General features: G+C 45.6%; 1 protein-coding gene across 2 annotated transcripts in view; it reads right to left on the bottom strand.

Annotated features, from left to right (window-relative positions):
- Positions 1-25,950, bottom strand: part of LOC124551545 — a 141,840-nt gene that overhangs the window by 101,748 nt on the left and 14,142 nt on the right. For both annotated transcript variants that reach the window (XM_047126450.1, XM_047126451.1), the window contains exons 2-3: positions 5,242-5,516; positions 4,141-4,491 (exon numbers count right to left, since the gene is read on the bottom strand). In XM_047126450.1, coding sequence (XP_046982406.1) covers positions 4,141-4,491; positions 5,242-5,499 — 609 coding nt within the window. In that variant the 5' untranslated portion in view covers positions 5,500-5,516. The remainder of the gene's footprint in view (positions 1-4,140; positions 4,492-5,241; positions 5,517-25,950) is intronic.

The raw sequence follows: 25,950 nt of genomic DNA, 5'->3' as shown, positions 1-25,950 counted from the left end.
TACTTTCACAAATGACATCGTGACACTTAAATCTATACTCGATGTTAACAAATTTCTCTTCTTCAGAAACTCTTTCCTTGCCATTGCCAGTCTACATTTTATATCCTCTCTACTTCGACCATCATCAGTTATTTTGCTCCCCAAATTCATTTCATTTATATTTCATTTTATCTGTTCCTAATATCGTGTTATAATTTCATGTATTGACTCGTTCCATGACCGTGGAGACTTCTCCTTACTTTGGTGCCACGGAACAATAAATAAATAAATAAATAAAATAGCAAAACTCCTTTACTACTTTGAGTGTCTCATTTCCTAATCTAATTCTCTCAGCATCGCCCGACTTAATTCGACTACATTCCATTATCCTCGTTTTGCTTTTGTTGATGTTCATCTTATACCCTCCTTTCAAACCACTGTCCATTCCGTTCAACTGCTCTTCCAAGTCCTTTGCTGTCTCTGACAGAATTACAATGTCATCGGCGAACCTCAAAGTTTTTTATTTCTTCTCCATGGATTTTAATACCTACTCCGAATTTTTCTTTTGTTTCCTTTACTGCTTTCTCAGTATACAGATTGAATAACATCGGGGAGAGGCTACAACCCTGTCTCACTCCCTTCCCAACCACTGCTTCCCTTTCATGCCCCTCGACTCTTATAACTGTCATCTGGTTTCTGTACAAATTGTAAATACCCTTTCGCTCCCTGTATTTTACCGCTGCCACCATTAGAATTTGAAAGAGAGTATTCCAGTCAACATTGTCAAAAGCTTTCTCTAAGTCTACAAATACTAGAAAAGTAGGTTTGCCTTTCCTTAATCTATTTTCTAAGATATGTCGTAGAGTCAGTATTGCCCCACGTGTTCCAGTATTTCTACGGTATCCAAACTGATCTTCCCCAAGGTCGGCTTCTACCAGTTTTTCCATTCGTCTGTAAAGAATTCGCTTTAGTATTTTGCAGCTGTGACTTATTAAACTGAGTGGCCGAGTGGTTCTAGGCGCTTCAGTCTGGAACAGCGTGACCGCTACGGTCGCAGGCTCGAGTCCTGCCTCGGGCATGGATGTGTGTGATGTCCTTAGGTTAGTTAGGTTTAAGTAGTTCTAAGTTCTAGGGGACTGATGACCTCAGATGTTAAGTCCCATAGTGCTCAGAGCCATTTTTTTTTATTAAACTGATAGTTCGATAATTTTCACATCTGTCAACACCTGCTTTCTTTGGGATTGCAATTATTATATTCTTCTTGAAGTGTGAGGGTATTTCGCCTGTCTCATACATCTTGCTCACCAGATGGTAGAGTTTTGTCAGGACTGGCTCTCGCAAGGCCGTCAGTAGTTCCAATGGAATTACTGATGCAGATGTTATACATATCAAAAGAAACTTATACCTATGAAATGACTCAAATTGTTGTCACACAGAGTAGAAGAAACCTACAAAACGACATTAATTCATTCGCTCCCGCCTTAAGTGAAAGTGGCGCAACCCCACAACGGATTTTGAAAGATTAACAAAGGTCTGCTAAATCATTTTCGAGTGCCGAAATTTCATTCTGAAACATCCTGGCAGATTAAAACTGTGTGCCGGACTGAGACTCGAACTCGAGACCTTTGCCTTTCGCGGGCAAGTGCTCTATCATCTGAGCTACCCAAGCACGACTCATGCCCCGTCCTCAAAGCTTTACTCCTGCCAGTATCTCGTCTCCTACCTTCCAAACTTTACAGAAGCTCTCCTGTGAATCTTGCAGAACTAGCTCTCCTGAAAGTAAGGATATTGCGGAGACATGGCTTAGCCACAGCCTGGGGGATGTTTCCAGAATGAGATTTTCACTCTGCAGCAGAGTGTGTGCTGATATGAAACTTCCTGGCAGATTACAACTGTGTGCCGGACCGAGACTCGAACTCGGGACCTTTGCCTTTCGCGGGCAAGTGCTCTACCAACTGAGCTACCCAAGCACAACTCACGCCCGGTACTCACAGCTTTACTCCTGCCAGTATCTCGTCTCCTACTTTCCAAACTTTACAGAAGCTCTCCTGCGAACCTTGCAGTACTAGCACTTCTGAAAGAAAGGATATTGCGGAGACATGGCTTAGCCACAGCCTGTGGGATGTTTCCAGAATGAGATTTTCACTCTGCAGCAGAGTGTGTGCTGATATGAAACTTCCTGGCAGATTACAACTGTGTGCCGGACCGAGACTCGAACTCGGGACCTTTGCCTTTCGCGGGCAAGTGCCCTACCAACTGAGCTACCCAAGCACGACTCACGCCCGGTACTCACAGCTTTACTCCTGCCAGTATCTCGTCTCCTACTTTCCAAACTTTACAGAAGCTCTCCTGCGAACCTTGCAGTACTAGCACTCCTGAAAGAAAGGATATTGCGGAGACATGGCTTAGCCACAGCCTGTGGGATGTTTCCAGAGTGAGATTTTCACTCTGCAGCAGAGTGTGTGCTGATATGAAACTTCCTGGCAGATTACAACTGTGTGCCGGACCGAGACTCGAACTCGGGACCTTTGCCTTTCGCGGGCAAGTGCTCTACCAACTGAGCTACCGAAGCACAACTCACGCCCGGTACTCACAGCTTTACTCCTGCCAGTATCTCGTCTCCTACTTTCCAAACTTTACAGAAGCTCTCCTGCGAACCTTGCAGTACTAGCACTCCTGAAAGAAAGGATATTGCGGAGACATGGCTTAGCCACAGCCTGGGGGATGTTTCCAGAATGAGATTTTCACTCTGCAGCAGAGTGTGTGCTGATATGAAACTTCCTGGCAGATTACAACTGTGTGCCGGACCGAGACTCGAACTCAGGACCTTTGCCTTTCGCGGGCAAGTGCTCTACCAACTGAGCTACCCAAGCACGACTCACGCCCGGTACTCACAGCTTTACTCCTGCCAGTATCTCGTCTCCTACTTTCCAAACTTTACAGAAGCTCTCCTGCGAACCTTGCCGAACTAGCACTCCTGAAAGAAAGGATATGCGGAGACATGGCTTAGCCACAGCCTGGGGGATGTTTCCAGAATGAGATTTTCACTCTGCAGCAGAGTGTGTGCTGATATGAAACTTCCTGGCAGATTACAACTGTGTGCCGGACCGAGACTCGAACTCGGGACCTTTGCCTTTCGCGGGCAAGTGCTCTACCAACTGAGCTACCCAAGCACGACTCACGCCCGGTACTCACAGCTTTACTCCTGCCAGTATCTCGTCTCCTACTTTCCAAACTTTACAGAAGCTCTCCTGCGAACCTTGCAGTACTAGCACTCCTGAAAGAAAGGATATTGCGGAGACATGGCTTAGCCACAGCCTGTGGGATGTTTCCAGAGTGAGATTTTCACTCTGCAGCAGAGTGTGTGCTGATATGAAACTTCCTGGCAGATTACAACTGTGTGCCGGACCGAGACTCGAACTCGGGACCTTTGCCTTTCGCGGGCAAGTGCTCTACCAACTGAGCTACCCAAGCACAACTCACGCCCGGTACTCACAGCTTTACTCCTGCCAGTATCTCGTCTCCTACTTTCCAAACTTTACAGAAGCTCTCCTGCGAACCTTGCAGTACTAGCACTCCTGAAAGAAAGGATATTGCGGAGACATGGCTTAGCCACAGCCTGGGGGATGTTTCCAGAATGAGATTTTCACTCTGCAGCAGAGTGTGTGCTGATATGAAACTTCCTGGCAGATTACAACTGTGTGCCGGACCGAGACTCGAACTCGGGACCTTTGCCTTTCGCGGGCAAGTGCTCTACCAACTGAGCTACCCAAGCACGACTCACGCCCGGTACTCACAGCTTTACTCCTGCCAGTATCTCGTCTCCTACTTTCCAAACTTTACAGAAGCTCTCCTGCGAACCTTGCAGAACTAGCACTCCTGAAAGAAAGGATATTGCGGAGACATTGCTTAGCCACAGCCTGGGGGATGTTTCCAGAATGAGATTTTCACTCTGCAGCGGAGTGTGCGCTGATATGAAACTTCCTGGCAGATTAAAACTGTGTGCCGTACCGAGAGTTTCTTATCTAAGTAAGATTATTTTGAAACATTTTATCATTATAGCAGATCTGTTACGTATGTCCAAGCCAGGCCACCGAGAACGAGATGCTAGAAACCACGTAGACCCTGCCTAGTAACCCAGTCAGTGGCGGTCCCACTTACGGCGGGCAGTCCGGCCGCGGCGCCGTTGGAGACGGTGGCGCCGGCGCCCTGTGCGGGGGCGTCGCAGGCGTCGGGCTGGTCTGCGAGCGACGGCGGGCAGGAGGCGTCGGCGCGCGAGCAGCGCCGCTTGCTGAGCGACCGGTGTAGCGCAGAGTCGGCCGTCTGGGCGCCGGGCCCGCACTGCAGGCGGTGGGGCGAGGCGCGGCGGCGCCGGTGGTGCAGGTACAGGTGCACCAGCTCCTCCACCAGGTACATCGCGAAGAAGCCCGAGCACATCAGCAGCTCCGGCAGGTGGAACTTGGTCTCCACCAGCGTGCCCGACTCCTGCAGCTCCTCCACCGCCTCGCGGACCTGTGCCAGGGGCCACCAGTCAGCGATCTGGGAGATTAAAAACTCTTTGCCTGACAGGGAGTCCGACCCGGAACCTCGTCTTACAAGTTTAGTTCAGCCATCACCTACGAGTATCTCCTGCTCCGTGAACTATAGTTACTGGCAGAACTGAAGACGATTAGTGTTTCATACACCTGTAAGTATGGTTTGTATGCTGTGCAAAATTCGTCAAAGAATCTCTCTTACTTTTGAAGAAAAATGTACCTACAGCAACAAATGCAGCCAACAGTAAGTGAAAAAAATCATGAAATTTCATATCTAAAAAAAATTTATTTTGTTACATTTTTGCACTTCGACTGCTATGAGTGTGAATCCTGAATCCTTCCTGGTCATGCTGACGAAGTTTTATGAATTTATTTGTAAAAGTATAGAGAGTAGAAAATAAAATGTCCTGTGGTGCCTCTCCTGCTCCAAGTCGGCCCGTTTGACGTCCTACTCCCCTTAAATAAACTAGCATCTTGTTGTACTGGGGATAGAAAACGTCCTGTGGCCAGTTAATAGTTTAGGATTGCTGCAGATGAGTTACTCTAAGATGTCCTAGATCTGAACGTCTGGAATAGGCTGTACTATCTGATAACACGTTGGACAATTTAATTTAAATTGGGTCCCCGGTCTAGAAACAAGCAAGATTTTTAGCTACGAGACAATAGGCGTTTGATGCCAGGCCACCTAGTGCGGATACGGTGGCAGTGGCTTCGCTGTGGGGCTCACCTCGGGCAGCAGGTGGAGGAAGGTGGTGCAGAGCAGCGCGCCGCCCCCGAAGGCGAGCAGCAGCGAGATCAAGAGCGCGGCGCAGGGGCTGGAGCCCAGCTGGTACCGGCCGCCCCCGCCACCCCCGCCGCCGCCCCCGGCGCGCCGCCTGTGCAGCCGGCTGAATATGAGCGGCGTGAGGCCCAGCAGCGTGGAGGCGCCGCCCAGCACCACCATCGCCACCACCTTGGCTGTCACGATTCCCGTGTCCTGCGACATCTCGGCGCGCTCGCTTCCTGTAAACCGAACAGGCAGAATCGCTTTGAGTCTCGCTGGACACACCAGAAACGATATTAAACGTGAAACTTCCTGGCAGATTAAAACTGTGTGCACGACCGAGACTCGAACTCGGGACCTTTGCCTTTCGCGGGCAAGTGCTCTACCATCTGAGCTACCGAAGCACGACTCACGCCCGGTACTCACAGCTTCTGGAAACATCCCCCAGGCCAGCCATGTCTCCGCAATATCCTTTCTTTCAGGAGTGCTAGTTCTGCAACGTTCGCAGGAGAGCTTCTGTAAAGTTTGGAAGGTAGGAGACGAGGTACTGGCAGAAGTAAAGCTGTGAGTACCGGGCGTGAGTCGTGCTTCGGTAGCTCAGTTGGTAGAGCACTTGCCCGCGAAAGGCAAAGGTCCCGAGTTCGAGTCTCGGTCGGGCACACAGTTTTAATCTGCCAGGAAGTTTCATATCAGCGCACACTCCGCTGCAGAGTGAAAATCTCATTCTGGATATTAAACGTGTTTCGGTGGAGGAACAGATGATGCGTCGCAGAAATGTTCAACAAACTGCTGTGTGAGACCCTACAACAGAGGCGTCAGACTGTGAGAAGAGCCGAACTCCCAAAATTCAAAAAGATCACGTTCCCAGAGTAATTCTCGTTTATTGTTGCCCAGTACAAGAACATCAACACATGTGAAATGCACTAAAATACCTTGATGCGTCAGTGTTACCACCTTACATTAAGCAAAAACAATACAGCTATATGGTGGCTTGTGACGTCATTCTGTCAGAAGCAGACAAATCCTATCTCAGAATTACGACGTATCTTATTAATCAAATTAAGTTGCATAAAATTCTGTAATGCTGATGGCCAGCTATTCGAATAATTCAATCATTTAAATGACATTGTGAGTCCCTCACAATTTACCGGTTCTGTACTCATGCAAATAGTCTTTATAGTATATTAACCTAACTTTGTTGAAAGGGAGTGCAAGAGCTAAAAAAATACGAAAACAAGAATCGCTAGAAAACTGCCAAAATAAAAATCAAACAGAATATTATTGTGGCATACATCAAACGACTGCGTTTGATAACAGTAATACGAAACTGAAATTTTTTCCTGACCAAATATTATGAGAGTTACCGATTTATATTTAACGGTGTTTCAGTTAATTAATAATAGAAACTAATTAAATAATCATCTTTTAAGTGAGACTGGTTATCAGAATCAAGGTAGTTTGACCTCACGATTCGATTGAAATACGTCAGTTTGCTTCAAAAGGGGTTTTCAAAAAAATAAGAGGAGCAGTTTTCTCACATCAGGCTTCGCGAGACTTGTTGATGGAAGCCATTCCCCACAAGCCCTATTACGTCAATGTCAATAAGAGGTGGTTTTAATTTCCAATACATACTAGTAAAGTTGAGTATAATTTCTAAAAGAGAAACTAAGTATGAAAACTTGAACCACACCAAGAAAGCTAACAAAAGAAATATAGTTAAAAATTTCTGGAAGGGTAATCCAATGCAATTTTATGTAGTCGCTGAAAGTGTGTTATGTTATATTAGAACCACCTTTTATAACGCAAAACTTTAGGTTATACTTTAAAAAGAAGTTTTTAACTGGAGCACTTTATTCGGAATAGATCATATGTTCCCAATCGAACGCGGATTTCTGATAAACACAGCGAGTGCAATACAATTATATCATAAAAAGTGCAGATGTAGCACTCCACTGTCCTCACGACCGCATGTACATCCAGTACTGAAGAAGTAAATTTTGTTATTTTACTACGATCTTAACGAAAATTATAATATTATCAGCTCCGTCTTCCAAAATTGAAATTCTCGCATGCATTGGATAACTGCATGACGTGTCTAGGAGGAATGACACTCGTTGACTGGTTACCAAAGTCCCGTGATTTGATTCCACTCAGGATGTGGGTTGTGGGAGGAATGATTTCGATCTTGAGTCCCGTAGACGTAGAACTTTGTTGAGTCTTTGCCACAGCGATTCTCTACTTTTTACCAACTATCGTGAATATACACTCCTGGAAATTGAAATAAGAACACCGTGAATTCATTGTCCCAGGAAGGGGAAACTTTATTGACACATTCCTGGTGTCAGATACATCACATGATCACACTGACAGAACCACAGGCACATAGACACAGGCAACAGAGCATGCACAATGTCGGCACTAGTACAGTGTATATCCACCTTTCGCAGCAATGCAGGCTGCTATTCTCCCATGGAGACGATCGTAGAGATGCTGGATGTAGTCCTGTGGAACGGCTTGCCATGCCATTTCCACCTGGCGCCTCAGTTGGACCAGCGTTCGTGCTGGACGTGCAGACCGCGTGAGACGACGCTTCATCCAGTCCCAAACATGCTCAATGGGGGACAGATCCGGAGATCTTGCTGGCCAGGGTAGTTGACTTACACCTTCTAGAGCACGTTGGGTGGCACGGGATACATGCGGACGTGCATTGTCCTGTTGGAACAGCAAGTTCCCTTGCCGGTCTAGGAATGGTAGAACGATGGGTTCGATGACGGTTTGGATGTACCGTGCACTATTCAGTGTCCCCTCGACCATCACCAGTGGTGTACGGCCAGTGTAGGAGATCGCTCCCCACACCATGATGCCGGGTGTTGGCCCTGTGTGCCTCGGTCGTATGCAGTCCTGATTGTGGCGCTCACCTGCACGGCGCCAAACACGCATACGACCATCATTGGCACCAAGGCAGAAGCGACTCTCATCGCTGAAGACGACACGTCTCCATTCGTCCCTCCATTCACGCCTGTCGCGACACCACTGGAGGCGGGCTGCACGGTGTTGGGGCGTGAGCGGAAGACGGCCTAACGGTGTGCGGGAACGTAGCCCAGCTTCATGGAGACGGTTGCGAATGGTCCTCGCCGATACCCCAGGAGCAACAGTGTCCCTAATTTGCTGGGAAGTGGCGGTGCGGTCCCCTACGGCACTGCGTGGGATCCTACGGTCTTGGCGTGCATCCGTGCGTCGCTGCGGTCCGGTCCCAGGTCGACGGGCACGTGCACCTTCCGCCGACCACTGGCGACAACATGGATGTACTGTGGAGACCTCACGCCCCACGTGTTGAGAAATTCGGCGGTACGTCCACCCGGCCTCCCGCATGCCCACTATACGCCCTCGCTCAAAGTCCGTCAACTGCACATACGGTTCACGTCCACGCTGTCGCGGCATGCTACCAGTGTTAAAGACTGCGATGGAGCTCCGTATGCCACGGCAAACTGGCTGACACTGACGGCGGCGGTGCACAAATGCTGCGCAGCTAGCGCCATTCGACGGCCAACACCGCGGTTCCTGGTGTGTCCGCTGTGCCGTGCGTGTGATCATTGCTTGTACAGCCCTCTCGCAGTGTCCGGAGCAAGTATGGTGGGTCTGACACACCGGTGTCAATGTGTTCTTTTTTCCATTTCCAGGAGTGTAGTTTGTTCCATGTCCGGGGCCGAATTTCCTTGTTGGGAAAGGGGGTAGGGGGGGGGGGGGGGGGGGAAGAAGGTACGGGTATTTCAGGAGGCAAGCTCCGACTACGCACGTGCTTACTGGTTTGACACAGCACGATCATCGCTTTGTAACGGCTCGGTATAAACGGGTACTGTATTGTTAAATCGGTAGCGGCTGGCCTCAGAACACTCGTGGCAGAAAGTCGACGACTTCCAGCTTCAACTGATTCAGAACTAGGGAGACCTCGTTAGTGATGTTGTGAACAACCTATATGCGTTAGTCCGTCAGTAGAGAGGTATGTAAAGTTTTGTCCAGTTAGCTTACTACCGACTGATGACCAAAGTATAACCTCTTGTGCTTGAAAACAAATGGGTGGTCGTCTGCAGAATGCGTGACTGCTCAGCGCGGTGAATTCGCGCCTACTTCGCAGTTATATTTTCGCTTGCAGCTGCAACAGACGGCGGTGTCTCAGGAAGTGCGTCAGTATTATTAACATTTGGCTCGGGGAACACATCATTGCATGACGTGTTCATGCACATTGTCTTGCACTGCTTATGGGTGGAGGGAATACCTCCGCAGACAGCACATGCAGAAAGAGTATGGCGAAATCCTGTGTAGAGTTCCGTCTAGGCAAGTCAAAGGCGTCCACTAGAGAAAAGGCTACTCTCCACGAAAAAAAGTCCATTACTTGACTCATTTCTCTTTTTTTAACATTTAATGCCCTCAGGTATTACGTATTTTTGTGTACATGCCTTCGAAATATTATATGATATTCACAAAATTTTCTGGTTGCATCTACCAATCATCTAAACTTGCACTCTCGGCAGTTTTATGCTATCCTGCAATTAATTGCATCTGCTACTTTTGCAAGAGGCGTGTTCCTACTCTGCTGAGAAAACTGCCCTTCTGCCTCCTCCTCCTCCTCCCCCCCCCCCCCAACACACACACACACACACACACACACACACACAAAACACACACCTATCTCTAGTTTTGCTGACCTAAGATGATATAAAAAAAGGTATGTAAACAGTTTTTACGCCCAGTCGACACCGAGGTCGTTAAGAGAGAGAAGCACTAGCTCAGAATAGACAAAGAACTCAGCCGTGGTCTTTTAGCAACCATCTCAGCATTTACCTCAGGTGATACAAGGAAATCACGGAAAGCATAAATTTGAAAGGCCGGGCGAGGATTTCACACCTGCTTCTCCTGAGTATGAGTGTACAGTCTTAACTAATCGGCAATAAAATTAAACATCTGGTTCAAATGGCTCTGAGCACTATGAGACTTAACTTCTGAGGTCATCAGTCCCCTAGAACTTAGAACTACTTAAACCTAACTAACCTAAGGACATCACACACATCCATGCCCGAGGCAGGATTCGAACCTGCGACCGTAGCGGTCGCGCGGTTCCAGGCTGAAGCGCCTAAAACCGCTCGGCCACACTGGCCGGCTTAAATATCTGATTGTTTGTGGTTGAGAAAAATACAAGTAATGTGTGTCCTATAAGAATGCACAGAAACCGAACATAATTTCCCGTTCTTTGCCTGTGGGATCATCACGCATCGATTTGGACTCGTATCTGATACGTCTTTCTTCTTGGTGGATTTAGCATCTGTGTCTGTGCTCACACGCTCTTCTTCTGAAATCATGTCACAACAGTCCAATTAAATCATCTGTGTCTCCCCGAAAGCTGGAAACGCGTTAGAGCGGAAGAATAATAAACGTCACCGAAGTTCGTAAATTAATTGAATTCAGGCTATCATCAGCTACAGAACCAAAAAGAATGCCTCCGTTATCAACAGATTTCATACCATACGTGCAGTCTTTCGTACATAACTCCGGTAGTGCGGGCCACGAAAGTGGAGTAAGCGTGATCCAGTTATTTTTCTATTAGCGCCATTAAGAACAGCTCCATAACCAAGTGCAGAAGACACGCTAAGTGGGACGGCGCCATTGAGTTAGGATGGCACTGTAATGCACGTTGGGCTCTCCTAGGAACAGAGTACTCACCCTACAGTCGCGTTTCAAAAGTTCAGTATTTACAACCTAGTCTAAAAATAAAAATTTCTGCAGCCACAAATTTTCGACAGAAAAATTAATCAGTATATTCATCAATCCGTTGCCTAACAGCATACAGAGAACGGGTGGCAGCGATTTCCCCCAGAAAATTTTAGCATCTCAGGTCTCTGAATCACGCTATTGTAGTGGTGTCAGATCGGGAGGTAGTTGCTTCGAACCCTGGCGGTAAAATACAAATCCATTGACAGTAATTAGCCGAAAAGGAGAGAACTATTGGTGATGTACACCTGAAGATCACCAGTCTGTATACATTCGTCAGATATGCACATTGCTTTACAAAGAAAGTGAAGCAGATATCAGTAGAGGAAGAAGCGAAATAAAACTTTATGGGTTCAGAGGTTCAAATGGTTCAAATGGCTCTGAGCACTATGGGACTTAACTTCTAAGGTCATCAGTCCCCTAGAACTTAGAACTACTTAAACCTAACTAACCTAAGGACATCACACACATCCATGCCCGAGGCAGGATTCGAACCTGCGACCGTAGCGGTCGCGCGGTTCCAGACTGTAGCGCCTTTAACCGCTTGGCCACCACGGCCGGCTGGGTTCAGAGGGTACGTGATGTTATTTAAAGGATTACAAAGTCGAGTCAAATTTATAAAGAACTTGGCAGTATGAACCTATTAATTAGTAAGATGTTGCACCTTCTATAGTCTGGGTGTATGCGCTAATTCCGTTGGGAAGGCTGTTATGAAACCGTTGTATTGTCTCGTATGGAAAGCAAGTCCACAACTGCTGCAACTGGTCCCTGATATCCTTGAGATGGAGATGACGTCGGAGCTGGTACCACATATGTACACATCGTGTAAAACGGGCTTGACAGTGGACGTGAAAAGGCAGTTGATGAAGATAGCAGTGTATAACCATGAATGTGCACAAATTCAGATTGCATGTAGAATATGAGCCAGATTCCTAATTGAAAACAAGGATCTCAACGACGGATAAGTAGCGAAGCAAATACGTAGTGAGAGACAACACTGTTGTGAGCGATGTGCGAAACTGGTCACTTCGAGTGCCCGAGTAGGTTCTCTGCGAAGAGGGGGGAGCCAGCTGCCCGCGTGCCCGACGAGGGACAAAGGACTGTCGGTAACGGTCGGTTCCTGTGTGCTGCGGCCAGTCGGACAAAAAGACAGAGGTGTGCTGGGGGAAATGAAGGTACGTGACGGAATTTTGCAGGACAACAGAACGAAGAAAAGCAGTGCACCTCTCTATAACAGCAACACCAAGCAAATCAAAAGAGACAAAACCGTAACATGAACTAGGAGAATGGATCGCAGATGATCTCAGTGAAACTGTAGCTCCCGAACAAATGAAAATCAAACTAGATAGGACATACTATCCTTGCCAGGAAAATGCTCAGCTAGAAACCTTTATCGATGAAGTAGGAGACCGTCAGTCCTCGATCCTTAGCCAAGAAGGCTCCAATAAGACAACTCGAATCACAAGAAAGGAAATTCCTGCGAAAACGGAGGGAACAAGGATTGTACCAGATGGGAAACGATAGTACAAACGTCACACTGAACTCCACTAACGCCAAGAAAAAAAATGGTTCAAATGGCTCTGAGCACTATGGGACTTAACTTCTGTGGTCATCAGTCCCCTAGAACTTGGAACTACTTAAACCTAACTAACCTAAGGACATCACACACATCCATGCCCGAGGCAGGATTCGATACTGCGACCGTAGCAGTCGCGCGGTTCCGGACTGAGCGCCTTAACCGCGAGACCACCGCGGCCGGCTAACGCCAAGAAAACCTCACTGATGCCACCAGAAGAAGCTTCCTAGCCACTTATACAGAAGGCATCCCATAGGTTTTCACATCAGATCTTCTAAGTACCCAACTACGGTAAGGCCATTGTTTCCATATGGAACAGGCAAACAGAAATAAATCTTGCAGAACTTAATGTTAGGCAAGTCATAGTAACTAACATGGATGACTTATCACTTAGCTATTTTAAACAGACCCTTCCTTACCAATCCTGACAGAGAGAGGCCAGGAAAAGGTCCAAGGATTTGAAGGTAGAGTTCAGCAAGAAAATGAAGGAAGACATGGCTAAAAGAAAAGCTCAGTGTACTAACTAGAAAGCTGTTACTAAAATTCATCAAGAACACCAGAAGTGGCGGACGACAACAGCACATCACCGTGATCTTCTGGTGAACCGAACGAAATAAAAAAAATAGGCCTTAAGAAATGACAATCTAAATGCACAGAATATGTGCAGAGAAAAGCAAGGAAGACGTTAAATTATGATATATCGTCACCTGAAAGGAAGCTCAAGTTTCTGATTTATTCACAAGCGTAAATAAAAAAAGAACAGCGGAAAAAATTTACGAAAAAATTATGACAACTCGACAAAAATATATGAAATGAAGAAGACGAGATCAGTGCAACACATAAGAGAGTACAATTTAAAGGCCTTGTATTAATTAACGAAATCTTTGTTGCGATCTTCCATCAGAAGACTGGTTTGACCTAACTCTACATGCTACCCTATCCTGTGCAAGCTACTTAATCTCTACACAACTTTTGCTACCTACGTCCATTTCAAACTGCTTACTGTATTCATCTCTTGGCCTCTCTCTACAAATTTTAGCCTCCACACTTCCCTCCAGTACTTAACTGGTAACCATTTGATATCTCAAAATGTGTCCTACAAACCGATCTCATCTTTTAGTCAAATCCTATTCAACACCTCAACATTAGTTACGGATCGACCCATCTAATCTTCGGCATTCTTCTGTAGCACCACATTGCACGAGCTTCTACTGTCTTCTTGTCTAAACTGTTTATCGTCCATCTTTCACTTCCATACAAGGCTACACTGCATACAAATACTTTCAGGAAAGACTTCCTGAAACTTAAATCCATATTCCAATGTTAACGAGTTTCTCTTCTTCAGAAACGCTTTTCTTCCTATTGCCAGTCTATATTTTATTTCCTTTCTACTTCGGCCATCATCATTTATTTTTCTGTCCAAACGGCAAAACTCATCAACTACTTTTAGTGTCTCATATTCTAATCTAATTCCCTCAGCATCACCTAACTACATTCCATTGCCTTTCTTTTACGTTTTTTAATGATCATCTGATAATCTCTTTTCAAGGCACTATTTGTTCCGTTCGTTTGTTGTTCAAGGTTCTTTACTGTCTGACAGAATTACAGTTCAGTTAACTTTTGTTAATGATCATCTGATAATCTCTTTTCAAGACACTATTTGTTCCATTAGTTTTGTTATTCAAGGTTCTTTACTGTCTGACAGAATTACAATGTCATTGGTAAATCTCAAAGTTTTTATTTCTTCTCCCTTATCTTTGACTCCTTCTCTAAGGCCTTCTTCGGTTTCCTATACTGGTTGTTCAACGTAAAGATTGGGTATAGGCAAAAATTTTCTTTCACTCTCTTTCCATCTGCTTTCTTTCATGTCCTTCGACTATTATAATTGCTGTCTCGTTTCTGTACAAGCTGTAAATGGCCTTAGACTCCCATCATTTTATCCGTACCACCTTCAAAATTTCAGAGCGTATTTCAGTTAGCATAATTAAAAGCTGTTCACAATTAAATGCAGAAAAAGAAAACAATAACAGAGGAAAAGTTTATACATAAATCAGTGAATAATAAATGAGAGAAACTGTTGAAAACAAAGTGAACAATAATTTTGAATATTTTAATGCTAATTAATGAAAAAAATTGGACAGCTGTGTTTGTCTAACATATTTGATGTGACCGATGAAGCTGGTGTTTTTCTTGTGACCAGACACTCATTAATTCAGACAGAGAGACCTCCAAGTTAAATATCTGTAGTCACACGAAAGAAGCTGTTAATCTGCCTGGGGTTCATTGCCATCTCTGACATTAGAAAATGGATGGAATATGAAAATCGCTCTTCCCGTCTCAATGATAACACATCAATTATGGATCATTTGAGGACAGGTATGCCTTGCGTGAGTGAGCGTGTGTGTTTGAAGCAAGGCAGGACTGTAAAGCACGTCAAAAAGAAAAATAGAAAAGGTTTAACTCAATCACATTTGAAACATCCTATGCGAGTTCTGGGCATCTGTCGCCAAGGAGGAAATGCAGCTACCTACTCCTTCCTACTCTGAAGTGGTTCTAGTGATTCCGGTCCTATACACTTTCTTATAGAAATTTTCAGATGCTCAAAATGGACAGACTTCTAGGCGAACACTTCCTTCTGAAAGAGAAAGACTAAACATGGATCGTAGGCCGACAGACACATCGAACGTGGACAAAGAAATAAACACTGTCAAGGACAGTTTTACTTACAGAATATACAAGCGAGAAGCAAGAGAATGTGAAATCGCCTCGGCAGTTGGCCCCAGATGTTTTGCAGGACAGCAGCGATCCTTTTAGCACCTGAACAGCAGCAGAGGCTGGTGAACAATGAACCGCAGTCACACGTGAAAGCGTGTAAGGAAGCCTGACGTGAATGGGAACACCTTGTAGCCCATGCTTCCTGGATACGTACGGGGTGACGCGCGCACACGACCGGAAAACACGAATGATTTGTCACGCTTCCGAAAACGAGAGGCTGGTGTCGCAGAAGAGTCAAGGACGTTTTTACGTGCCTTGTAGTGAGTAAGGGTGGGAGAGGAGGTAGTGGGGTGGGGGAGAGAGACCGGATTGCCGGAAGGGGGGGGGGGGGGGACGCAGACGAGGAGAAAGGAAGGAGAGCGGCCTTGCGACGTCTCGGAGTCGGCACACATGGCGTGTCTGTTCTGCTCTCGGTGCACAACGCCGCGCGCGCTGCGCTCGACAGCGAATGGCCGTGTTTCACGCCCGCACGTCTCTCCAGGGAAAGTAAAAAACTGAGCAGTCGCGCCGCAACGATAAAGTCACCTGCCCCACGGCAGTATGTCGCTCTAGGAAGACTTGTGCAAAACAACATTCTTGCCTGGCCAAAGACATTCTTTTTCAGCTATTATTTCGTAGCGTAGCTCGGCAGCCGAACTAATAAAACGTCATAAATACAAAAAAGCAGACTTCCATCTTCGCTTCAGCCTAAGACAATTTGCTTAAGTGAAATCCTTCGATCGTACCACATCGCAGAAAACACGTCTGTTGTTTCCAGAATGAGATTTTCACTCTGCAGCGGAGTGTGCGCTGATATGAAACAGAAGTGAAGCTGTGAGGACGGGGCGTGAGTCGTGCTTGGGTAGCTCAGTTGGTAGAGCACTTGCCTGCGAAAGGTGCGAGTCTCGGTCCGGCACACAGTTTTAATCTTCCAGGAAGTTTCACGTCTGTTGTTGTTCAACAATGGACACATTTATTCCTTCGGTCCACTTTATGCGCAGCTTGTTGCGCCAGCAATATATCTCAAAAGCGTCAATATGCTGCTTGTATCTGGCCTTATGTGTCAATGTTATGCCACCATAAAATAAGGCGGAAGATACGAGTGTTTACTTCCCGTGTTGCAGATGGTTAACCCAACATAGATGAAAGAATGTACGACTTCCAATAGCTTTAATCAGTATCTCCAGGCGCCTTTCTCCTCGAGTCAGCCTAAAAAGTCTCCAGTTCTTGTGAGAAGAGATGGAGAAAATCTAGAGAAAGTAATCATGGAAGATCGAGGGCAAGAGCCTGGGGGGAAGAGCAACAAGCAGGTGGATAGATCAAGTCAACATCTCCGGTCTGCCTCTTCAGCAGGCTATAAGAGTAGCTGATAACCGACTGAGGTGGAAATGCTTTGTTCATGGGATCACGGTGCCCAGCAATGAGCACAATAACTTGTGATGATGGCAATGATGATGATGACGATGCCGATGATGATGATAGTGATGATGATGACGCTTGTTGTTGCTCGCTAACTCAGAGGATAAGCATCAGAAAACAGGTACTTGATTCAGTCCTCAGTAGGTCTCAGATTTTTTGTCACTTGCCTACATCTAAATGCACACTCTGCAAACCACAATGAAGTACGTAGCAGACGATACCTAGCATTGTACCACATGACGCCTTCTTATCGTTCCAAACACGTATCGAGAGGGGAAAAGGCTTTGTGCAAGCTGTAATTAGTCTAAACTTGTCCTTGTGCTCCCTGCGGCAGGTTCCAGTACATTTCTAGATTATTCACTAATACTGGTTCTTGAACCATTGTAAGTAGGCTGTCGTAAGATAGGTGGCGTCTCAAAATTTTCGTTTTTCATCATTTCCACTGGGGGCCGAACCGCACAATAAACCTGGGTTCTGTGTGGGGTGGAGGTGACGTAAGTGAACTGCTGTAGCTTGTTGTGGGGTTGTGAACCATTGAGGACTACGGTGGGGACGAAGCCTCTCCGTCGTTTCTAGGTCCCCAATACCACACAATACAATAGAATACAAAAGCTACAATTGACTACAAGTACTTGTTCTGTTCCGATCGTACTATAAAGCTTACGTGGTCTGCATATGCTGTACTTTTCATTATGCTTCAGCACAGCTTTAATGAAAGACTCTTGAAGATAGACGTAAACTATCCCGAAAAGTGCATTAACAAAATTTCAGAAACCGTATTCAAATGATTATTGTAGGAATATACTACAACCCCTTACGTATCGCTCACATAGGGATCGTGAGGATAAGTAAGAACAATTACTGCACGCACAGAGGTATTCAAAAAATCATTTACCCCGCGCTCCAGATTCGAATGGAACACGAAGAAACCCTAATAATTGGTACAATGGGACGTACCCTCTACCATGCACCTCACGGTGGTTTGGAGAGTACAGATGCAGCTGTAGATGTAGAATGTTTGAAATTTGTAATTCATCATCCCGCCTAGTGGCTCAATACCTATAATAAACAGCGGAAGTGAAGTGGGGCAGCGCTATTGAACCGACCTGTTATATGTCGGGTAAATTGTCTATTGATGATAAACCTGGAACTCGTGCTGTTACACATAATTTTAATCATTTCACTGAAGTTTCTACCGAATTCGAGATGGTTCAGTACTCGGAACAAGAAGTGGTGAGAAATCAAATCGAAGGTCTTTCACTAGTCTATAGTGAAAATTGCTGCTTCTGGTCGTGATATTGCACTATAATAAAAATTAGGGTTGTTAAAACTCGCATCTACGTCTATGTTCCGCAAGCCACCTTACGGTATGTGGCGGAGGGTACTTCCAGCATCGTTGATTCCTTTACTCAGATTTTTTTACTACAGAGAGCGAGCAGCCCTCTGACCGAACACGCTGAACTACTGTGCCGGCAAATATGATGATGGACACACAATATCCAGTCCCCTGCCGGGAATCGAACCCGGGCCCCTCGCGTCTCATTAGGCTATCCGAGGACGACTCAGCCGGACCCAAACTTCCATATGGCGTCAGCCACGTGTTTACAACTTGCACTAATACATTCATTATGTACTGTATATTCCAGTACAGGGGAAGCACTTTAATTGAAAGTCGCTTGCCTGTTGTCGGCAGATAAATACGATATTCCAGTGTGCTGTTCAGAAGTGCGACGCAATATTCATTCGGACATGCTTCGTTCTTTTTAACAACACAGGCGCTGCGATACACTAATAGTATAACGATACACTAGTGGATTCTTAGTCCATTTATGTGCACCACGTTACATTTATTTTCGTTCAAGATCAATTTCCAATCTCTGCACTAATCATTCATCCTCAGGAGGTGTTCCTGCAGTTCGTTATGGTCTCCTGACGTTGCTACCTTCCCATGGACAACCGCATCATCTACGACAACCTCCTGGAACTTCCGACGATATCCAGTAGATGATGTTCATACAGGATGAACCAGAACTGCACCGACAAACTGTCATAGATGACAGCATGGACGTAAACAAGGAAAAGACGTGTAGTAAAAATGGGTTTCAAAACGCACACCTTAAGAGCTACGAGAAGTTGTTCATCTTCACTACTGTGAGATGCAGCTCTTCTACTGAATGCTCTTAGCTTTCGGTATTATGAGAGGTGGTAAAATTAATCGAAAACACAAAACAAATGAGTGGTACACACGGACCCTAAAGCGCGCAATTTAAGAACTGTGGGCACTTATGCGTCGTCGCTACCATTAAAAGCATCTATTCTACTACTCACAGCTCTTAAGGTGTGCATTTTTGAGCCCACTTTTACCACTTTTTTTCTTGCTTCGGTCCATACTACCGCCTCTAAAAGTTTGACAGTGGAGTTCTGGTTCACCTTATATGACGTAAGCAGTAATGGTCCTATGACACTTCTTTGGGGTACTCCTAAAATTACCTTTACGTTTGTCGATTTTGTTCCGCTAAGAGCGACCTGCTGAGTTCTTTCTGCAAGTAAGTCAGCCTGAATCGTCTAACAAGTCTGGTCTGATGCTCGCTAAACTCAATGTGGAGCTGTACCACACATCTTCCTGAAGTCAAGGAACACGGGATCAACCTGGGTGTCCTTGCCTTTCGCATCTCAGTTACTACATTTATACGGGCCTACCAAATCCGGTTTTCATAAATAGGTTTTCCGATACTGCTTCTGGCTGTCATGTAACACACACACACACACACACACACACACACACACACACACACACACACATACACATACATTCACACAATCAAACACACCTCATGCACACATGGTCACCATCTCCGGCAGCTCGGCCCATCATGTGTGCGTGAGGTGTGCTTGATTGTGTGAATGAATGTGTGTGTGTTTTCTTTTCTGCCGAAGGCTATGGCCGAAAGCTAATGTCTAAGTGTCTTTCAGTTGTGCATGTCTTCAACTTACCGTGTCGTCTTTACTAAAGTAGCAACGTTAACTTTTCTTTATAGCCGAGCGGTCTCAGGCACCTTGTTACGTGCCGTGGGGCTGTCCCCGTCGGAGGTTCGAGTCCTCCCTCGGGCATCGGTGTGTGTGTGTTGTCCTTAGCGTAAGTTAGTTTAAGTTAGATTAAGTAGTGCGTAAGCTTAGGGACCGATGACCTCATCAGTTTGGTCCCATAAGACCTCACCACAAATATCCAAAATTTTCTTTATATTGTTGTTATCCCAACCAGAAGTTTCCATTGTATAATTTTGTAAGCTGCCATATTCTATCTATATTTTACTGAAGAAGGCCCTCGCACGCAACCGGTGGCTAGTGACTGAACATTTGCCAAATCTGTGCGCAGAAATCTGACTGCGTCTTTCCTCGTCATGAAGTCTTCTAACCATTCTAAATCTCTAGTACCCCGAAGCAGAATAATACTTGAAGAGTGATAACTTGGCATTTCCTCAACACCATTAATGTCGGCGAGTCAATAAAAGTCTCGAATGCATTAATCGGCGTGGATATGACATTCAGACACCTTTTCTTGTACAATCTTATCGTCCTTACGAGTTCTTTCACGTCCGTGGTACTCTTGCCTTATTAAAAACTTTGCGAAGGTACTGATAACATTAATTCATTGCGCTGACGTAATAGGAATTGCTGGTTTCCGGACTCCATCCGAGTAGAATAATTGACGCACGTGACCCAGATATTCGATTACGCTACCAAAATCAATTAATGTAAATGCGACACCAAATAATTGGCTCCAAAATTCTGTTTTCGTCATACACGTCACATGTAGCACGTAAAAGAGTCGAGTCTTTTATTGATAAGGCACATTACACTATTTCGCGCTGCAAGACGAGCACCGTACTTCATCGCGGTGGGCTGCAAGATCATTTTGCGGACAGGGCGGCTGATGTGGCCCTGTGGTCTGGTGTCTCCCCATAGCGAGCGCCCCTGGAGGAGGTTACAGAAAAACAACTGCCAGAAAAAGACGGTTTCCCCACGGCTGGAAAATCCAGCCGGCCGCGACCACTGGCACGTATCCGGTGTCCGCCCTGAAGATTGCAGCCACGCAGGGAAGTACCGCATCACACGGGGGGTCTTGCCAGTGGATGGTATGATCATTTCTGTCACCCCAGCAGACGTTTCCGTTTGGAGTCCTTATTAATTACGGCGGTGGCTCAATCGTACAAAGGCGGAAATGTTGTTCTTGGTTAATAGGACACACTGTGTACTACATCCTCCTAAGTACACAAGACAAAAAAAGGATGTATATGTTATTTACGTGACAGTGCAGCACCACATGATCGAACGGGCTCCTACATGGGAACTTTTGCCAATTTCTTGAGTAAAACCCGTATGTAAAACGTATAAATCTTAATCCAGCAGCAGTTATCAACGCCAGGAAAGACATACACGCCCGGTAATATGTAACACTGTTGAATTTTACTCATTTATTTTTATATTTATTTTAAACAGACCTTTAGAAGAAACACTGGAACGCCGACGACGACAGCGATTAACACTAGTACCTACGCGCGAATATTTTGCGATTTTACATTCTTGACTTATATTTGCAGTTATGAGAAAGCATGTTTTAGTCTCCTTTCAAGCAGATTAATGCTAAAGGCGAAGAGGCGTTTACGTTAGGTGCTGTATGTAAAATGTTGCCAATTCAATTTTCTTCCAATCCTTTACTCATTTTAACGGACATACTTTAATTAGGGATACATAAAAAGCGAAAACCATGCATAAGAGCGTATGAAAACAATTTATTTATTTATTTATTTCTTCCGTTGTATTTCCGTGATGCCAACCTCAAGAAGAATAAAGATTTTCATTCCCATCGAAGATGAATGCACATGAACAAGGACGACGACAAAAACTGCATCGAAGAAAAAAAAAAAAGACAAGAAGAATTAGTTGTAAAATGTTTCAGGATGTTTCGGGACTGCAGCCGTATTACATAGACTTCTTGCCACGATATTTCGGCTAACAATCAATCAGTCATCTTCGGGTCTTCAGGTGAGTGTTCTGTACTGGTTCTCATCGCAAACTTTATACCAAAAGTTGGCGCGGCGGCATATGAGCAAAGGCAACCGCTACATGAGAGATTTCTGTCGAGTTTTGCGCGCTGTGAAGACATTCTATGGCTTATTCTGCCTTGGAAATATTAGCCTCGACGAGATCCTTCTGCGAATCAATTATTAATGAATCGCTGAAAATAACTTTGGCGGAAGATCTTATTAATCATGGTGGCGGCTTTCAAGTGTATAACACGTGGACCTGCTGATTTCTTTAATTTCTTCAGAAAGAACACTATTTATCACTAACGTCCATCTAGCCACAGTTGATTTAATCAATTTTGACATCTGAATTTTAACTCGGCGAGCCCGCATTCCGACAGAGAGCGCGCATTTAGTATGACCATCACGCATGCGCCTGCGTGCCATAGATGAAGCAGTATCGGGTGTGGGCGCGAAACTCTACAGAGGTCGATAATGTAGCGGCTGCCTTTGCGCATGCGTCTCCGCGCCAATTTTTAGTATAGAGTTAGCGATGCGAACTAGCAATCTCCAGTGCTAATCACTCATCTGAGGATGGCGGAATGCCTGTGACCCCAAAAGCCGTGGGAAGAGGTCGACGAAATCCGGCTGCAATCCCGAAACTTCATGGAATGCTCTTTACGCGGGGAAAACTTCAAAATATACGAAGTTAATGTATTTCTATATTCTTAGGATTTGCATCAATCACTTATCTTTTCTTTCACCTCTGGCAATGTTTGTGGGAGTGAATAATTCCGAGAGTTGCACCGTGGCTCGGAGTCCCCATCAAACTGTTTCTTCCCCCTATAACTGGCTGGGCAAGTTAGTTGAAAAGTCGGATGAAGGCAACAGCATACAACGTCCAACAGGATCATGCCCAGCAAAGCATTGCAGTGTTCAAACCTTGACGCCAGGTTCACGTTACTATCAAAAAATGGTTCAAATGGCTCTGAGCACTATGGGACTTAACATCTATGGTCATCAGTCCACTAGAACTACTTAAACCTAACTAACCTATGGACAGCACACAACACCCAGCCATCACGAGGCAGAGAAAACCCTGACCCCGCCGGAAGTCGAACCCGGGAACCCGGGCGTGGGAAGCGAGAACGCTACCGCACGACCACGAGACGCGGGCACATTACTATCAAGTATGCGAGACATCAGACATGGTACAAATTCATAGGCGCGCTGCTAGGATCGTAACAGGCCGGTGTGGCCCATATAGTGGTGTAAGAGAGATGCTTGGGAAATTTAAATGGGAATCGTTGGAAGAAAGACGACACAATTCCCGCGGAACCTTTTTGTGTAGAGAACCCGCATTCGAGGCACATAGTGTGACGATTCTGCTGCCAACGTCGCATACCTCGCGTAAGGATCATGGGAATGAGATGAGAGACATTAAGGCCCGGACAGAGCCATATAGTCAGCCATTTTCCGCCGTTCAGCACGCCGATACAATGGAACGTAAAAATCTCTAATATTGATACGATATACCCTCCGCCACGCACTGCACTGTGGCTTGCGAAGTATACAGGATGAGCAAGAACTCTACTGACAAACTTCTGAGATACGGACGAAAACAAGGAAAGAATGTCTAGTAAACACTGGATTCAAAGGGCGTATCTTACGAGCTGAGTGCACTTGGTCATCTTCGCTGCTGTAAAATACCGGCTGCATCAAAATGAATATCGGGCTTCTAAGGCTTTATAGCATTTATTACATTCAACTTACGCATGCGCATGCATTGTATCCTGTGTCTTCCGTCAAGCCGTCGGCACACGGACCGTGCTGTCGAACGTTAACGTTGAGCGTGCCAAGTTCAACATGCTGCTGAACGCTCAGGAACGATGCGACTTGTGCATACGGTACTTGGGCCCCAACGTGGCATACGCGATCGCAACGCGCTCCACCGGCAGTTGAGGGATGTTTCTAGTTCGTAAATCACACTGTTTACTCAAGGGGTGCGCGTAAAATTCTTACGTTAGCTCTATTAAAACGCACATTTCCTCCATCGTCCACGAAAAGGGAAGTACCATGTCCAATCAATAAGGACACAGGCTTATAAAAGTTCCATTACAAACAGTGCGGTACAAACTTGGAATACGTCTCCGCATAAGATAAACACTATTTCATCATTCCCACATTTTAGTAAAACCCCAAGGTCAGTCTTACTTGATCACTGTTCCTACCCAGTAGCAGAATCGTTGCAACATGTGAATTACTAGGCATAAAAGAAAAAGCTTTATACAAGTAGCTGTCCTGTAGATTAAGCCAATCGAACAGTCACTCCTCAAAAAAAAAAAACGGAACTTATATTTACATAATATCAAACATTATAGTATATATTTATATTAAGCTAATAATAAAGTACCAGAACCTAATAAAAACGCGAACGTTAGGAAAAAAAAATCGGTAGTGGGAAAACGCGAACCACCGTCCTAACACATATCGCAATAGCGGACCGTGACGCTAGTCATTACACTACACCAACAAATGCCAAGCTATATATAACAATAGTATCTTCCCCCTTACTGAAACCCTTAATCGTAGATTTGTTACTAATTGAAGTTTAATTATAACAAATTGCACCAAGAACACTGCGTTTTGGGTCGATCTTCAGTGTGTCGCTGCGTTCAAATAGCTTACTCTCATAATACGAAAGTTACAATAATTCTTTTTCTACGAAAATATTTCTCATTATTTTATTGGAACGAATCACACAGTTAACAACGGGTTTTCCAGTGATTCTCAATTTGCTTGTGCTCAGAAACGAGATATATACATATAGGCTTGAAATGAATGCCAATATGGCGCCTCACGACTCTGTACTGAAGGGAGACGGCGTGCGTGTGACGTAGGTGGCGTTGTGCCATCTCATTGATCAACGCTCAGAGGCACGCTCAGAATATCTGATATGGCAGATATTGCTCTGCACGTTCGGAAAGACTCCCGAACGTGCTATTCCACTCTATGACGTCAGAAACTCGGCACGCTCAACGCTCAACGTTCGGATGCACGGTCCGTGTGCCGACGGCTTTAGAAAGCGCTAGTAGCAAAGATGGCGACTAGTGATGATGGGGTCCCATACTGCGAGGAGCGTAGGGGACGATACGGGACACCCGCACCGCTGTACTAGTCAAGGTCCTAGCGTAGGTGGTTTGCCTCCGACCGTAATTGGGATGAATGATGATAATGAAGACGACACACAACAGCACCCAATCATCTCGAGGCAGGAAAAATCCCTGACCCCGCCGGGAATCAAACCCGGGACCCCGTGCTCGGGAAGCGAGAACGCTACCGCAAGACCAGCTGCGGACGCCACTAGTGAATAGAAAGCTATTTATGTTTTATAGTTTGCAAGGACTGAGTCTGTTCTTATAGAGCAACGTCCTTTCCGTATTAAGTTCCACTGCAATCCTCCAAGTGATAATAACATCCGTAGATAGTATTATCAGTCTGGAAACACCGGCTGTTTTTGGAAAGAGAAGACTATGGGATGAGTGTTCAGCGAGTGGGATAGTCTTTCATGCGTAGCCCCAAGAAATCAGTTCGAAAGGCTAGTAGTGAATTAGCAGTTCCAGTGACGTCTGTGTGGAGACTTAAGGAGACGCTAACAACTACGTCATTATCGTTTGCAATTGTTACAAGCTCTAAAGCCTAGAGACTACGGTTTACTTGTGCGAACGAAACGTTGCTGCATTAACACGAAATTTTCTGGAGCGCGTCATCTTCAGTGATGAATCCACATCTCACGTAAGTGGGAGTGTGAACACACATAAGCACGTGAAGTCAGCAAATACGCACGAGATGGTACAGTTGCATCTAGACTCCCCTAAATTCAATGCTTTTCGTGCTATATCTCGGCGGAAAGTTTATGGGCCTTTCTTTTTCGGTGAAGCAACTACAACTGGCGTTTCTTGTCTTGACACACTACAGCTATCGCTCTTTCCTCAGTTGGAAGAAACTGAACTACAGTACTTTGCCAACAAGATGTGTGCCGCCTCGCTGGCATACCTCAGTACGCGAATGGTTAAACGACGTCATACCCAACCGCTGGATCGGCCGCAAGGGGCTGAATGACAAGAGCTT

The sequence above is a fragment of the Schistocerca americana genome, chromosome 1 (genome assembly GCF_021461395.2).
Source record: "Schistocerca americana isolate TAMUIC-IGC-003095 chromosome 1, iqSchAmer2.1, whole genome shotgun sequence".
In the NCBI taxonomy this organism is placed as follows: domain Eukaryota; kingdom Metazoa; phylum Arthropoda; class Insecta; order Orthoptera; family Acrididae; genus Schistocerca; species Schistocerca americana.
The sequence above is the reverse complement of the archived record's forward strand: the minus strand, read 5'-3'. Positions and strand labels throughout refer to the sequence as shown.